Source organism: Anopheles funestus, chromosome 3RL, assembly GCF_943734845.2.
Source record: "Anopheles funestus chromosome 3RL, idAnoFuneDA-416_04, whole genome shotgun sequence".
In the NCBI taxonomy this organism is placed as follows: Eukaryota; Metazoa; Arthropoda; class Insecta; order Diptera; family Culicidae; genus Anopheles; species Anopheles funestus.
In genome coordinates this window covers 46,319,870-46,336,756 of record NC_064599.1, presented here as the reverse complement: position 1 = coordinate 46,336,756, position 16,887 = coordinate 46,319,870, and the positions used below count along the sequence as shown (strand labels likewise).

The following is a 16,887-nucleotide window of genomic DNA, read 5'->3' as shown; positions in this document are numbered from 1 at the left end:
CAGAGCGGAATGCTTGATGAAATTATTTTACGGTAGCAGTACGTGTTTGCTGTTTTAATTCAAACGTGGTGTCTTTTCGCCTAACGCGTTTCGATTATGTTAAATGGGGTATCGCTTGCTACAGTAAGTAGTTGAGAAAACGTAACTTTATTAGGAAGCTGCTGTTAAGTATTGCTCAATAACGTTCACTGATTCCTAACTACAACTGAAACGATACATATCGATCCACTTGCTGCATTTAGTTTTAGCGAACGATGTTGTTAAGCTGTGATGGTTGTTGCGAACAGATTTGCTATAAACGTGTGAAGTGTTGTTTATTCGTTTTTTCATGAAGCTCTTTTCTGTTGCCAATACTCACCTAGTATTGTAATAAGTTGATTTGTAGTACGGCGGATGATGGTCGAACACATAGTTCAGGATGGGACCGGTACTTTTTAGTAACTTACGATGCTCCCCCACGGGTTTCACCACCATTGCCGGAGTAGTAGGATTAAGATTCATTGAATTAATTGTTCGATGGCGTTGCAGGCTCGATGCTGTAGCCGTTGTTAGCGTATCGTTGGATGTGATGGAGTGGAAATTTGAAATGCTGATGGGATTATTTCTTCTTGATGCATCGGATATCGATTGCTGTGCTGGGGAATGCTTCTGTATCGATTTGGGTGGGTCGTTATGTGAGTGGGTGGCTGCTTCCATTCTCATGGGCTTACTGCCGTCTTCTGCATTATGTACCATCATCGCCAATTGCACACCAGACGATGGCCTTCGTATTGTTCGTTGGGTTGATAAAGATAGATTAGTGATGTGTTGCTCCTGTGACACATCTTCCACCGTTGCTGATACGGTGAGCCCTGATAGATCTGTTGTAGAAAAAGAGCTACTACTGTCGACGTTAGTGGTCAGACCCAACAGCGACGAAGGTAGCTGAACAACTGTGCCTGTTAGTATTAGAGAATAGAAGACGAAGATATCATAAGACAAAATGAACATAGAAATTGATGTTTGGCTTAAAAGCAGTAATAGGAAAGCTTCCTCAGATCGATTGTCGGTGATTGAAGACACTGTTCTTTACGGCAATAGTAATAAAGGCTATGCCGCTTATAGGCTAATAGTGAAACTCAAATGTACTGTAAGCAACATATCTGGACATTTGCAAATTAATTTTCCTGGCAAAGTATCGTGTGCAAAGAATGCTCGGCGGAATGGATGAAGAACATTTAAAGAGCTGTTGATATACTGTAAATATGTATTTATCATTGTTTTTTTTACATTGGCTCTAATTTAGTTTCAAATGTATAAAATGTACATTTAGTTGGTTTTATATGTGGCATCAAAAATCAGAATAATTTGACTTGATATTTTAACCCAAAATATTTACTCTCCAGAGATATTTGTTGCAAGTCTGTCATCTTGTACATCGCTAGTATCGTTTGGAGCAAGTACGATTGACATTTTTTGACACGCCCTCGTAAACGAACAGTTGTTACTAGAAGAATACAAATGCGTATTCTTCAGTGCGTTGCAATGTCTGTGCTTTAACGAGTTGAATATAACCCAATCAAAATCATCCAACCGTTGTATGTAGTTCGCGTAGCCGATAAATTGGATGGAGAATATGGAACAAGAATTCAAAGTAAGTTAGCATGAAGGTGATAGGTAACCGCTATTCTCCAAGGGAAAGTGACGTGTTCAAAGAGACTTTGAATTTAGAATTGCTGAACGATACATTTGTGTAGTTTTCTACAGACAAATTGTATGTGTAAGAGCTCAGAATAGGAAATTGAATTTAACTCTAGGGCCGTTGGCTGAAAATGATGAGCAAAAGGTGAATATTTATGTGCCTTGTTGAAAGGTGTTTTTTTCTCCAAGAGCGATATTGTAAGATTTAAATTTAAAAGAAAATTTGAAAACCAAATGTTTGACGTGTTTCCAAATAATACAAAGAATTGTAAAATTCATGAATAATACAATATAACCGTTTGAATCGATACTAACGCTATAGCAAATGAGCATTGATGAATTATAATTTTTACCTAGATCTTGAGTACCAAAATAAATAAACATATATAAAAGGCAGTCCGATCAATGAAAGCTTGTATAAAGTTATTTTTGAAAATTTCCGAGCCAATATAATTAAAAATGTTACATTTAAATTCAATGCAGCACCAAAAAACTGTAAAAAAGAAAAGAAATTTAAAATACTTAAAACATTTGAACGATACATAGAATTCATAAACAACAACAAATCAGGAGCACTACATTCATTAGATATAACTAATTTAAGGTAGATAGTATTAAGCTAAACTTGCATTGTTTCAATAAAAAAAATACTCCGGTTTCAAAAGCAATAAATTCGAAAAAAAAAATGTAATTTATAAAGGTTGATTTTTCGGTATTTGAATAGAAATTTAGATAGTTTCAAGCGACAAATGCCATAACAAAATGAGCTCTAGTAAGATAGGGATAAATTAATAATAAAAAATTCAGTCAACGTAGATCCTCGAGCAAGACAACACGTGTCATGTATGCAGCAGCCCATAGAGCTATGCACATTCGGTCTTTTCATCTGATATGTAATGTAGTGTTATGCTGCCAATAGTACAAGACATACATCTGTTGCATTTGTTTGATTGTGATTGTACAATTATTGTATACACACTTTCAAATACTTGTGTACCCAACGAGAGATTATCGATGACGTACAATAGTGTAGCATTTTTACGTTAACATAATAACTTGGTTGCTTTTCGCCGTATGTGATATAATGGTGTTATTCAGTTGATTGTAGTTTTCTTTGAAAACGCATGTTTTTAATTCAAATTAGTAATATGAATAAAAGGTAAAAAATTGTATGAAAATTTTGTCAAAGTGAACAAACAACCGCAGACAATTTTAATTTATGAGAACCATGAAAGGACTATTTACGGTTTCTCTATATGTGCAATAAATAAACCGGAAAACACTTCCACTAAACCAAAGGTGCTTGCCGCTTCAAAGAATTAGTGACCATTTCCTTAGTTTAATGATCTTGAATGAGAAAATCTCATCAAACAGTGTGATGATAAAAAAATATGATGCAGTTTACTTACAAAAAGGTTCATCGATAATTTATACATCCTAACGACCGCTAGAACTCTATCGCTTAGACAGTGTGATTGTCTAAGCTGCCGTGACAGCCGATAGACGCTCCCTTTCGGCTTTTTTTTTATTTTTTTATACTCCAAGTGAATGTCGTGAATACGTCTTGGACGCAGCTTTGTAGTAGTTACTACGATGGTATGAGAACGTGGACATTCCAACAACATTCAGTAGCATCACAGATAATCCATGACAACCAAGCTTAGCTGAAAATGAACGCAGCGGGGTTAATTTTCCTCGTACAATGGCCTATGTAAATGTCGGATTTGAATACGCTGGATTTTCTACATGGGCCATTTTGCGTGCGAAGGTCAATACTAAAACGTACAACAGTGTAAATAATCTCTAGATAGCCCTTCTTCGAGAATGGTGCTAGATTGTACAGATTCGTGCATCGTGCGATCCAATATATCCCTGGGATACAGTCCTACACTAACGTAGCCATATTGAAAATAACGGATAATAACATAAATTTCAGTCTGTATCCAATACTTTGGTTATTGTTCCGCTAGTTTCCAAAAGAAAAAAAAACGGTTATAAAAAAGATGCTTTTGTTTTCAATTTCCTTGAATACAAAATTTAATTTATTTCATTGACGAATATCTTTTGCAAATAGATATTAGAGTGAGCTCCGGAGAAGATTGTGTCCATCATTATGAAATTACTTCAGGCGCATTATCAGTTGGTTCGTTCACTTCTTTAAATCTTCCTCGAAGCCAAACACCGAGATAGCCATTTTGTCGTACCGTGTTAATTGACCTAGTTCTACCGATAACTGCTGAAACTCATTTCGAAATAATAATTCAGCCCCTAAGCCGACCATTACCATCGATCTGAGGGCGACGAAGAAGTATATGGTAATAATTGTGGAAATTTAAAATGAACATTGCGTTACCTTCTGTCTGCTGTAGTTGCTTCCGGGGTTCCCTTGGGTTTTGATAATGGTGCTGCAGAAAACGTTTCGAACCATCTGATTCTAATGTATCCTCGACAGCTTCTAGGTCATTCAATTCCGTTTGAACGCTAACGTGTACGGATGTAGATGCAAGCATGCCACCATTCAATGGGGACATTATCCGTACGGGGCTATCGTGAATAATGCCATTGCTGTTGTCATCCGCATCGTACCTGTTTTCTTCCACCGTTACCGGTCGATCGTTGTCAGTGTCGCTTTCGTCATTTTCTGATGTATCATTTTCATCGTAGACATCCTGCTCGTTCAACGGTCCAATTCCAGAGTCACCGACAGCAAAATTGCTCTCTATCCGGCCAGTACTGCTAGTGTGCGATGCAATCTGGCTGGTGTTTTGAATGTCATCGGTGTTTGAAGGATGGGTGAGTTGATATTCTTGCTTTGGTTGACCCGTTGATGATACACAGTGTGCTATCATTAGAACAATTAAACAGCATTGATACATCATGACGGACGCCAGAAATGTGCCACATTCACGCCACAATCTTCCTGGATTGAGCGATGAGTAAGTCCATGCGAGTAGTTTGCTCCAATTTTTTCAAAATAAATATAACATCTTCTTCCGCTTTGCTCGGTCCAGAAAGGCAGCAGTACGCGTGGCCGTCGTTGCGACGGTGGGAAACATGTTATGTGATAAGATTTAATTCCAATATGTTATATTTCAAGAAGACGTTTTCATTATATGCATAACGTTTTGAAATAGACGCGACGATAACAAGGTTGTATTCTGCAATGAAAATGAGAGATACATGTTACAATACAACTTAGAGTTAGGATATATTTTCTAATGTTCAATACATAAATTTGAAAATAATAGTATTAGCATGAGGGCGGCCCGGTGGTGCATGTGATAAACGGCGCGGGTCCACACGGCAGGACCGGGTTCAAATCCCATCCGAACCGTTCCCCCGTAGCAAGGACTTACTATCCGGCTACGTGGTAAAAATAAGTCTAGTAAGCCAGAAATGGCCGGTGTGACCTGTAAGGTCGTTAAAGCCAAGAAGAAGTATTAGTATGAAGTGGTGTAAATAAGGTGTTTTAGATACCTTAATTCGATTGTATTATTTTGATAATGAGTAAGAGATGGATAAAATTATATTTTTATGAAATCAAATATTTGTATGAATCAGGGTGGGAGGGTGTGGAGGAGAGAGTGTGTCAACATGTGATAATAAGCATAAAAACATAATGCTGTTATAAACAAAATTATATAGAACAGCGGAAACTACCATTACTAAATTACGTAAAACTATCATAAACACAACAACGTTTAAATAATGTCATCAATGACAACGGAGCTTTCAAAACATTGATACTTAATAACAATCGAAAACTATAGAAAATACCAAATTCGGAAATTTCCCAAAAAGCTAAGTCTACTAAGTCAATATCTGTTTAAAAAAATCTTTGCAAAAACATTTTGAAAAGGATAGCAAATATATGGAAAATAACTCCATAGTCGAAATCGGACTAAAAATCATCCGAGTTAAACCGGAATCTATAACGGAATTAAGAGTAAACTCCATACTTCGCTTCTGAGTAAACTCCAGAGTTGGCTCCGAAACTAAACTCTACAGTAGAATCCAGAGAAACTCTTTGGAGTCAAATTTGTGCTTTTCAATTCCGAAGGTGGAGTGGATTCATGATTCCGGAGTTCCTATCACTTTAATGCATATTCAGTCTGGTACTACGTTTCCTCTACCTTACTGTAACGCTACATCGGAAATATATCGAAAAACTGTATGAAACTACTACTGCACTTTTTGTCTCATGGTATCGTTTTTTTTACTATTTTCTTTGTAGAAAAGGCTAGTAGCATGTCTACTAGCATGCGCTGCAAAGAATTTGGGATGGTGTTTTGGTTGAATGATTTTCTTCTTTTCTTCGTTTTTTATCTTGCACGATTCTTTTGAAAAACGCAAACATCATGCTTCAGCTTTTGTGATCTTGTGAGGTGAACGCTATGCTGGTGAAACTGTTCTCAGTTAGTTAGAAAACAGGCAGCACATCCACCATGGTGGTTTTGTTGATGTGTAGCATAAAGTTGTGGCACAAAATTTCCGCAAGTGACTGTTTTTTCACGATCTTTTTTGTTCTTTCTTCTTATAATCGATGAAACCTTCAAACTGATTGCTATTTTGTACACATTTTTGTTTTGTTTGGTGTGAAGCACCACAGTCCAATCAACACTTGAAGTCTTCCAACAGGCGTATCTCAATGTTGTCAAAATTCGGTTTGTTGTAGGCTCATCCTCTTTCCAGTGCTGCGGGCAGTCAACAGGCGTTGGCAATTTTTCATCGCTGGCGGGGAAACTAACCAATTAACCTGGTCGTGTTTCAGTGCCGCATTTTTTTTTGTTTGTTTCGCGGAGATTTGTGAATGTTTTTCATCTTCCATCCGAGCAAAAGCTTTTATTCTGATTGAAAATTCGTTTCCCTGCTCTTTTTGTCTTGAAAGATTTTGATTTTTGCCTGTAGCGAGACTAACAGCAACAACAGCGTGTGATGCAATAGTTATTCAGTGTTTACTTAATGCACTTACAAACTTGATTGGAAAGCTTAGAAGCAGTTTCTAAATTGGTTCAAAATATGTATACCATTTAGAAAAGTTGCATCAATTGAAGCTGCGAAGCGAATATTTTATAAATGGAAATATCTCGTCATATCTCTCCTGATTGTTGTGAATTTAAGTATTGTATCTCTTTTTTTGTTGGCTTAACGACCCTTAAGGGCCATTTCTGGATTATTAGACCTATTTTTTCCACGTAGTATGTTAGTCAGTCCTTGTTACGGGGAGTTGGTCGTGATGGGATTTGATACCCCGTCCTGTCGTGTAGAACCGAGGCTTGCTATCACATACACTACTCGATGTATTATTTATTAATATATGTATATAATATTTACATTTTTATGTATTTATGTTTTTATACCCCTAATTTATGTATTTTATATTTTAAAAAGGTGACTTTTTATCTTATTTTCGAGTTTGTTTATAAGAGAGCACTTTAGACTTTATTCTGTGGTTCCATGGTATGTTAGTGATTATTCTTGGTGAATTATAATATTGTGATGTCGTATTATTTTATTGCTTTTTTCATAAATGGACAATTATCATTGCAGAAGAATATACAATTACAATATATACTAATTACTGAATTGCTGGTGGAGTTTTCTTTAACATAATATTTTGGTAGTGTTTGCAAACTATATTTCAAATCTTTTTTTCTTAGTGAGGTTTTTTTGGGAAAAATATTAAAAAACGTAAGTATATTCCCTAATATTATTCATATTACAGAATGGTTTAGAAATATTACTCCACAAGTTTTCTTTTCGGGTATAACACACAATCAGGCAACAATCATCTGGTTATAAACAAACGATGAAACCTATCCTTATTTTAAAATGGATATTTTTTTCCTTTACTTTTTGAGCTCATTATAAATTAGGCTTGTACCTATGCGCATATATCATATACAAGTTTTTTTTTTAATTTGTGCTGTTTTTATTTGTATTGTAAATCAATTGTAAAGTTGTGTTATAGGAAACGTTGGTATCAAAGTTATAAAAGTGTGCCTTTTTCACGAACAGCGAGGTAGCAAAGACGTAAGAATGATATCGCAAGCAATGATGTGAAAGCACATTGCATAACGACTTGTTCATTCATGCAAAGAAAAAATCCTTTCAGGAAAACATTAGCCTTGTTTTATTACAAACTTCGCATCTGATGCATAATGAGAAATGTTTACCGAACCCGGTTGACAATATCAATTTATTTGTTTTGTTTTCAACTCTGTTTCGTTTGGTAAATAGGATTCTTTTCTTTTTTCGCTTTAGTCTTAACCTCAACCACGTAACTGGCAAATCTGTCTCGTTAAGGAAGAATGTCTCTGAGAGGCAAAGTTTCAACAGTGCCAAGATGAAGAAACAAACTTGACTTTCGAAGTAGTCTCTATAATCGGTGTGTTCAGCTAACAAAGGATGGATTTGGAGTATGATAAGATTTATCTAACATCACAATCATGACATTAAAATACGAAACAAAGGAACTTACACTATTCATACCGATTACTTAGCGGATATACTCATTGTACGTAACAAATTGTATGCGCTTATAGTTGAAATGAGTGGAAGAGGACAATGTAGCTTGTAAAATAATCTCAAATAGTATGCTGCATAATGAAAGCTGCATTTCATTGCAATTCGTTGAGCATTTTTATACATGTAGTGATAATGCAGAATCCTTTGTTTTAGGTATAGTATGTGATTAATGTTCTGCGGAATGTTTAAATCGTCTAAATTGTACTAAAATTCTTATGCTTTAGCGATAGAAAGGAGAAAAACTTTTGTGATTTTTTTTAAAGTGCAAACGATTTGTAAAAGACTTAGTGCGGTACTAACCTACCCTGATTTTTTTTCAATAAGGACGGCTAGGCCGTATGACTAACCTACCATGATTTGTAGAATCTAAAGTAGGGCACACACCAATTTGGATTGTTTGAATATTCGACTAACAGGGCTATTATGAAACGCAAACGGAAATTTCGCAAACGGAAAGTCACAATTCAAACGGAAAGCAAATTTGCATTATGGTTGCTCGTTGGAGTTTATGAAAGCTTCATCGACTTTTTTCTTGGATCAATCAATCTGTCAAGATGAAAACCATAAACAAAATTCAAAATAGCAGTTCGTCGAGAGAAGCAACTGTATGATTTTTTAACAAAATTTGAGTTTTGAAGTCGCAAATCTCATCACCACTGTTGTATTTCGTGTGAATAATGAGTTACAAAAGAAGTGGACACCTCCGTATTCACTTTTTTATAATCAATTCTCAAGAAAATTGTACTTTCCGTTGCTTTCGGCTGACGGAAAATTTTCTCTCTAACGGGGTTTCCGTTTGGCACAGGTAATGCAAATTTTTTACTTTCCGTTTGTCATCAAGTTATCATTGATTTTTGAAACGTCTGATGTGCCAAACGGAGAGCCAAACGGAAAGTCATAATACGAAAGGCAACTTTGTGTGACGTTTGAAAAGATGTTTGCGTTTCATAATAGCCCTGTAAGTCTTGTTCAAAGGATTTTTTGAATTGAATTGAAGAATGCATGACCTTTACATTAGACTATCTTCATGTCGATAACCTAAAAACTAAAAAAACTCAGAAGCCTTCTAATGAGGTTTTGACTTATTTTGACGTATTACAGTTCATTTGTATAAGACTGGGACTTTTTGAAATAAAGACATTGTACTTAAAGGCTTGGCGTAAAATATATCTAAGTTGTATAACCAATGCCAAATAACAATATTGATCTACAGTGGAAAAATGCAACACATACTGTTTTGTGGTTTTGCTTGTTAGCCTATTAGCGCTAAGGTAGATGTTGTTAGTTACTCATTTCTATAATGAAAAATAGGTATCCATTAAATTTGTAGCTACGAATGATTTATGTTGTAACATCCCCAAAAAACTACGACTATGCATCACGATGTACAGCCTGTCCCCGTGATATGGGAGGCTGTAATTACGTGCGTTACGGCTAATGGGACGTAATGAAGGGAAATAATAATTAATCACTACCAAGTAGATTGTCCTTGAAATGGCAATGGTGCGAAGAAAGTGTTTCCACAGACGCTACAATTTACGATATATTCGTTAATGCTGCTCTTGTTATGGAGTGCGTTGATTTCAGGAAAATTGTTGTTCATTTTTAGCAACTCATGAACAAATCTAATTACAAGGTAAATATTAATCGAGCACCAAGTTCCTGAGTATGCATATAACATCAAAACGAAAATGTGTTTTTATGTTATATACTATAAAGTTTCAATGCCATTATACAAGTTATGGGATACTTCGACTCTTTGATCTCATTGTTGATCGTTGACTAATACTAAGATTTAAATTTTATACGTGACTAGCTTGTACAGTTCTGTCTTCGTAACAGTAGAAAGACTTAAATCTAAAAATGTGAAAATCAGTTACACAAACTCTTACACTACTTTCCTTTGAAACCTTCATGAGCATCACCCACACCAAGGGTAGCTCCGGGCCTTTACATTAAATGGTTCCCAAATCGCCCACTAAAGAGTAAGGTAGAATACTGCGCCATTACTACGAACATAGTGCAAAGGTTTGAATGGGTAGTTGCCAACGTGCTATGTCGGGGAGTTGTGATTTCCAATAGCGTTATGCAAATGGGCACTGGAACGTTTTATGTAAATTTTAACGAAGGTCCTGTACAACTCCACGCTGTCCATTTTCTACAACCGGCAAAACTCGAGGTGTATCACTGAAAATAACAACATCTCTGACTCCAATCTGTATAATTTACGGGCCATGAAATCGGAGCAAGAGGCCATCATTACGAAGGTCAGATAAAAATGTTTCCAAAGATCTCTTTATTTAAGACGGTTTTGCCATTCCGTAGTTAGTTATTCTTCCTTTCATCTCGAGAACAGAGATGGTTTAAAGTTATGAATGAGATTACTGGCAAAAATGTAGCACTAATGAAGATGTGTGCGAACACAACTAATAATAAAATATTAGCTTTAACACTGACAGATGTTAAATGTTTTTAGGTTTTAACGGAAGCGTTCAGCGTTATGTGATAATACTATGTAATATCACATACTAACAACGGTGGTGATTGTAATAATTATGTCATAAACAAACCAAAACTTGTGGTATAGAACCTGTTATGTAGAATATTGTTTTATACAGGACAATGAAAAGACGGGTTCAATAAATCACGATAATTTCATCGATCCTTAAAATGTTCCCCTTGGATGGAAATACCATAATCAAAACATAAATAAAATAAGATCCACGAAAGGATACGAATTCTGATAGAATGCTTGAATCATTCATTAGAAAGATTCATTTTATTCAAAGAACATGCCAACGATAACATTAATTATAACAAATTGAAAATCTGAAATATGATGAAGCTGTGGGAGTTTTAGGTGTAGACTTTTTTATAATATTGTTTTTGTTGAATTTTTTGTTGTTCTTGTTGGATGAAATCCTTCATCACGCTAGGATCCAAGAAGCGGTCAAAAGCGAAGATACAATTGTGTTTTCTTCAGCTAAACCAACTTTGCGCAAAGAATAACAATGTCTAGGGGATGTGGGGTTTGCTCAAAATTTACCGGACACAAAGTGCACAAGCGTGCAAACTCGAAAGATTCGCCATTTGGGGTCGTTTCTGTGCAAAGCTGTTGCTTCCGAAAAGCAACGCTAACCGCAATTTTAGCACGCTTATGGTAGCCTGTAATTAACATAAACTCTGAGAGTTTTTACTTGATGTGCTGTTAAAATAGCAATGGTAAAAAAGATTGGGCCAGGATAGCAGCTCACCCGTGCCTTAATAACTGGAAAACTTCAAAGAAGTTGAATTCTATTCCAATTCTGACAAATCGCAGCAATAGCAGCAACAGATATGTACAAAACTGTAATGGAAACTTCAAGCAATGACCAGTAATATCCGTTGTTTCTTGAATAGATGTATAAAAAAACTATAAAATAAAACTTTAGGCTCAATTAAACTGCTAATAAATTAATACTCAACTGGTATTGGCAACTGGGATTGGTATCAAATTTTATCCAAACCGTTCCCAAACCGTAATTCAAGGAAAGTAAAAATTTTCTGCAAGACAAGACCTGCTCCACAAAGCAACAAAGAAGACGAGAAGAAAAGAAGACTGATCGTCTAGTAAATGGAATTAGTAATCAATGAACGAACTTGATGATGGGCAATGATCTATCGAACAATACCTTGATTGAGATCCATATCATTACATACATTTTAACCAAGAAATATTACTTTTGATACTTCCAAAACATTTATTGCACTACTATTGTTGCTGGTTGAGTCTTCAACCGTGTGTTCCAATCAATTTACTACAAAACAAAAATTGTTCTCTATAACCAATAACCTTAAAGGTTAGAAAACAAAATCGATTGTCGGATCCATTATAAGATTGAATGATTGAAGAAATGTATGTAGTGCAAAACAAAACAGAACCAAATATAATGGATGTCGACGACATCTTCAGTCTTCATTCATCTTATTTGTTCGGGCAACTTCATTTGATACGTGATTAATGTTGCTTTGGAGAGCGCACAATGGTCTGGTATGTTAACAACGTGTTTATGGTAACACAAGTAACAATACGTGAGGTACGTAAATGGATTTAGTCGAATGCCGAGGACAACTTAGCGCTCGCACACCACAACGACTGTTTGTGGCAATTTGATGATGCTTTATACAACAAAACCCGACAAATATTGAAACAAAATGTAGGCACTATATAAACTTTTGTATTAGGTTTTCGAAAACCACATTAGTAAGTAAACGCCTAGATAAACGCATGTGAGATAATCCAGCGTTAGAAATAGGTCCGTGGAAATGTTCAAACGAGGATGAAAGCAAAAGTCCATTTTTCCGTTTATTCCATTACCAGCCTGAACTAATAATCCACCATGTAGTAAAAAAAGCAGTATTTCTGGAATTAAAAATTCCTTCATAAGACTATTTCCCAAACACACACGCATATATATACCTTACTTTCGTACGGACGTATATATACTCAATATCATTCCGCAGTATTGTGCTTCGCTACGTGGGAACAATATCGATTAGATTATGGCTGAGTCGTGAAAAAATGCAGTAATTTTATAAAGGAGCTGCGCTATGAATTACAATTTATTATTTTTATTCTCAATTGGTACTGCAACTGTTTACAGGATTAGAATGATCCTCTTGATAATTTTAAAACCGTTCAAGTATTGTTCAATACTAAGTAATACTAACTAGTGACTTATCATAAAGTGACAAGAAGTCTTAAAATGCCTAAATTTTAAATTTTCTTTCCTGTAAGAAGTTATGCTAAATGTACTCTACGTTAAAAAAATATCTCATAGTCATCTTTACAAAGATTCCCTTGCTAAACTCATAAAAAAGAACGCAGTGTTTTATCGCACAATTTCTATCATTTGCATGATTCAACAGCATTTGTTATACTTCATGGCATTCCATTCAATAATTGTTTGAGATGATGATATACACATAGCCCTTTATTTTCGTACAATAATACAGTCGTAAAGTAACCACACGCTCGCTCTCTATTCATCTCTGATTTCATAACTCTTGTGCGATACTGTTCACTGTTTCTCTGTGAGTATGATCACGAGTGTGCCTTGGAATTGCGCTTTCCTTTGCAGGCGAATTATGGAGGACCACCCGTAGCTTATGGCTATAATATTCATGGGACGCTACATTTTCACACTTTTGCAGTCGTCATCTGTGTCGTCTGACGACACCCTATGCGTGTTGCACTAAAGGCAAGCAACTATAAAATTGGAGAGGAGAAAAAAAAGACGAAATAAAGCTTGAAGCATCGTCTTTAAGCATTGAGTTAAAATATTCCACAGGGCGAAAAGTACATACACATAGTCGGGAAGCTTTTCCTGGCTTTCAGTTCTTTTGCGTATCAGAGCTTGGTAGAAGAAATACAACGGCAACAAAAAGCTGTGAATTTCATTGCAAATTTTGCGCTCGTCTAAGGACATGTTTTACTCAAATAACCTACATCAACAAGTGCCGACGATATTCCAAACGATTGGACAACAAAAAAAAAGGTTTGACCCACAGAAGGCTGTGGTCACATGAGGATGAAAAATGGGCTTTTTTGTAACGTGGGCACTCTTTCCAGTTCATTTTTTGTCGAACACTTTTAAGCGCGTTCGAACGATAAAGTTATGTTAGATCATATTTTGTCGCTCGACGGTAATCTTTGGGAGGGAATGGCAAGAGAAATTTATTAACATAATTTATGGAATGTTTGACAGTTCTGGTACACATCATCCAGACTGCTAGTGAGATCCTTTTGGATGCTTTTGATATTACGTCGGGGGTTTTAATGTGTTGTTTGGTAAAAAGGGACATATTCGGTGACAATGCTACAGTCTACATCAGATGTTTAAACGAATGCTTTTATTAAATGAATTTTTATACAAGGATTTCATGTCGTTCGTTGATAATTACAATTTTTTATAAGGTAAAACATGCCATGTAAAAATTGAAGACAATTTTCTATTGAATCTTTGTTCTTCTGCGCAAAAGTAGCTTTTATTTTGAAAATGCCACCAATTAATGTTAAAGTTCTTGAGTTGTGATGGTCGGTTAGTTAAACATTCATGTGTCGTAAAGTGGCAGTCAGAACGGTGCATGCAATTCTTGAACATGTCCAGCATATAAACCGGAAATGCATGTTTTGATGGTTTCAAAACTTTTTCACAGCCAATCACGGCAACAGCATAGCACTAGCATTTAAAGTTGCTGCGCTTGAAGAGGACAATTACCACCGGTCGCTGGCACGGAGGTGATTCTATGACTTCTTCTGAAAAGCAGAAACGACTGGAATAGCTGCAATAGCAGCACTTCTACTCAGCATCGTATCTGTTTGTGTGTGTGTGTTTTTTTTTTGTGGTGACCAAAATGGTGTTAGGAATAAAATTTTATGGACGTTTTGCGCCACACAAGCAAAACTTTTATTCGCACACGTTTTCTGCTCTGGCTAGCGGCGTAGCGATTCTTACGTGCTGTCTGAAACTGCTGCAAATGAATAGAAAAAGGGAACTTCATTGCATTATACGATAGAAACATTCGCCGTGAAGAAGGCACATTTCGAAGCGCGCTTATTCAAAGCAAATTCATAAGAAGTCTATAGAACTCTTGCGCTTTTGGTCAATGTTTTTCTTCGCATCCATTGAAGTAATGCTATTTACCAACACTTATGTATATTGTACGGCTTCAGTAAAAGTGATGTATCGTTTTGCTCCGTCCAAGGGTAAAAAAAAAAATTAAATAAAATTTTTAGTTTCACAAAGCTGGGATATGAGAGCTACTGCAAAATATCATATAATTACTAAAAGGAGAGTTAAATCGCTTACCTTGCACGGCACAATTTCGTGTATTTTATCGCGCACTAGAATTATGTACGAGTTGAGCATTTATACAACCGCAAGTAATGTTTAAGCAACATTGACCAAGTGGCAAAGCGTTTTGTCGCTGAACCGGGGGAAATGGAACGGGGAACGGGAACAACTTTACTAATTAATTTACCAAACCATTCAAGCTGAAGGCCAGATCGAATGGACTGTTTTTGCAACGAACCTTAAGAGTAACGAGAAACCCAACAGTGTGGTGTGGAAAAGAATCATGTTCGGACTTTTGCCCTAGAGCTTGTAAATCCAGAACCTCTTCTTGATTGCTCTAGTTCGTATTTTGCAGTAACAGACTCAGGAGGGTGAGAATTGATTTAATTAGATTTTTCGTTTGTTTTGGGCCACGCCATTCTTTTCAAAGGGCGAGGTGTGCTCACGTTTTCGGGGGAACCAGTGCAAAGGTAGCAATCAAAGGTAAACCCGAATAGCAGGCAAGTTCTAGCCACTTAATCTTACACCTTTCTTGCTGGTCGATATTTTTCATTTATATTCATTATGCGTACGGTAAGGTTGAGCTGACGGTACACATAACGTAATTGACTGCCAGCGGCCAGCCCACATATTGACCGACCTTTATAGGCATGTAACCGGAGAGGTCGATCAGGAGGACGGTAACCGTTTACTCGTATGCGTCATCTATCATATGAGATTAACTCACCACTGACTGAAGATCGCAACTAGGTAACGACATTGAGACACATTGGAAGCTTTTTGCGTGAAGAAAATTGCGCTCCGGAATGATTGATGATACGTGGGTGGAGGAGAGCTTGAGCCGTTCTTTTATCTCGCTTCATTTTTTTAAACGACATCACTTAACGAAATCGTAACCATGTGTTGTTTTGCATTGTGTTTTATTTATTTTTTATTCTTTTGATTATAATTGTTTTCCAATGCGTTTATAAAGCAGGAGTGAGAGGGTGAGAGAGAAAAAGAGAAACAAACACATGAAATAAATTTTGTTCAATGTAGGAAGAAAATTGACACTTCATGCGTGGGGCAACGATTTTGTAGAAAAACATAGCAGTTTTTCCATATTACGTGTTACGTTTTTTGAAGCAAACTTGACGTACATCTGTCAATCTTAGCAACATGATACAAATCTGCTGCCTTCGAAAAGCAGCAACATCATCAGTAACATGTGACAGAAGTAATCACGGTAACATTCATGTTGTATGAGATGAATGCGTTCTGCATAAAAAAATCAGGCGCAGCACAGGCATTCGACTTTGCAAGACTTGCGTTCTCTGCACAACATTCTTATCGTAGCGTTCTTTAGTGACAGTTGTACGATCATCACTCGCTACATTTGGCATCTGTTTGTGATATGAAAAGGAAAGGTGTCTGTAAAGAAGATAGACGTATTGTTTCCTGTTTCGTTGTAATGCATTCGAACGAGTATTTATTACGCCGGAGATAAAATATGATAATAAGATATTGAAAAATGTGTTAAAACGTTCATACTTGCTTCCGCATGCTTTGTCCAATTTGTAGGATGCAACAGATTTTTTTTTGCAAACTGGCTATAAAATTTGCTTTATTATTTACAAATTAACAATTTGTGGAATTTGTGGTTTTACTTTCTTACTTGTAAATGTCTAGTTTTAATATATTTGTAAAATTTTGTATTTTATAAAACAGTTAAATGTTCTCATTACAAATACTTGAACTATTGTTGTACAAATATGTATGATAGATTCATCGGCTTCGTAGTTAAGAGTTAATTACAACTTATCACAAAATTGTAAGTAATATGAATTAACCATTGTTTCTATGA

At 36.0% G+C, this 16,887-nt stretch overlaps 1 protein-coding gene across 5 annotated transcripts in view; it reads right to left on the bottom strand.

The window, feature by feature from the left end:
* Positions 1-16,887, bottom strand: part of LOC125768081 (uncharacterized) — a 71,889-nt gene that overhangs the window by 37,807 nt on the left and 17,195 nt on the right. For all 5 annotated transcript variants that reach the window (XM_049435276.1, XM_049435274.1, XM_049435273.1 and 2 more), the window contains 2 exons: positions 4,034-4,838; positions 359-938 (listed from right to left, as the gene is read on the bottom strand). In XM_049435276.1, the coding sequence (XP_049291233.1) occupies positions 359-938; positions 4,034-4,559 (1,106 nt within the window). In that variant the 5' untranslated portion in view covers positions 4,560-4,838. The remainder of the gene's footprint in view (positions 1-358; positions 939-4,033; positions 4,839-16,887) is intronic.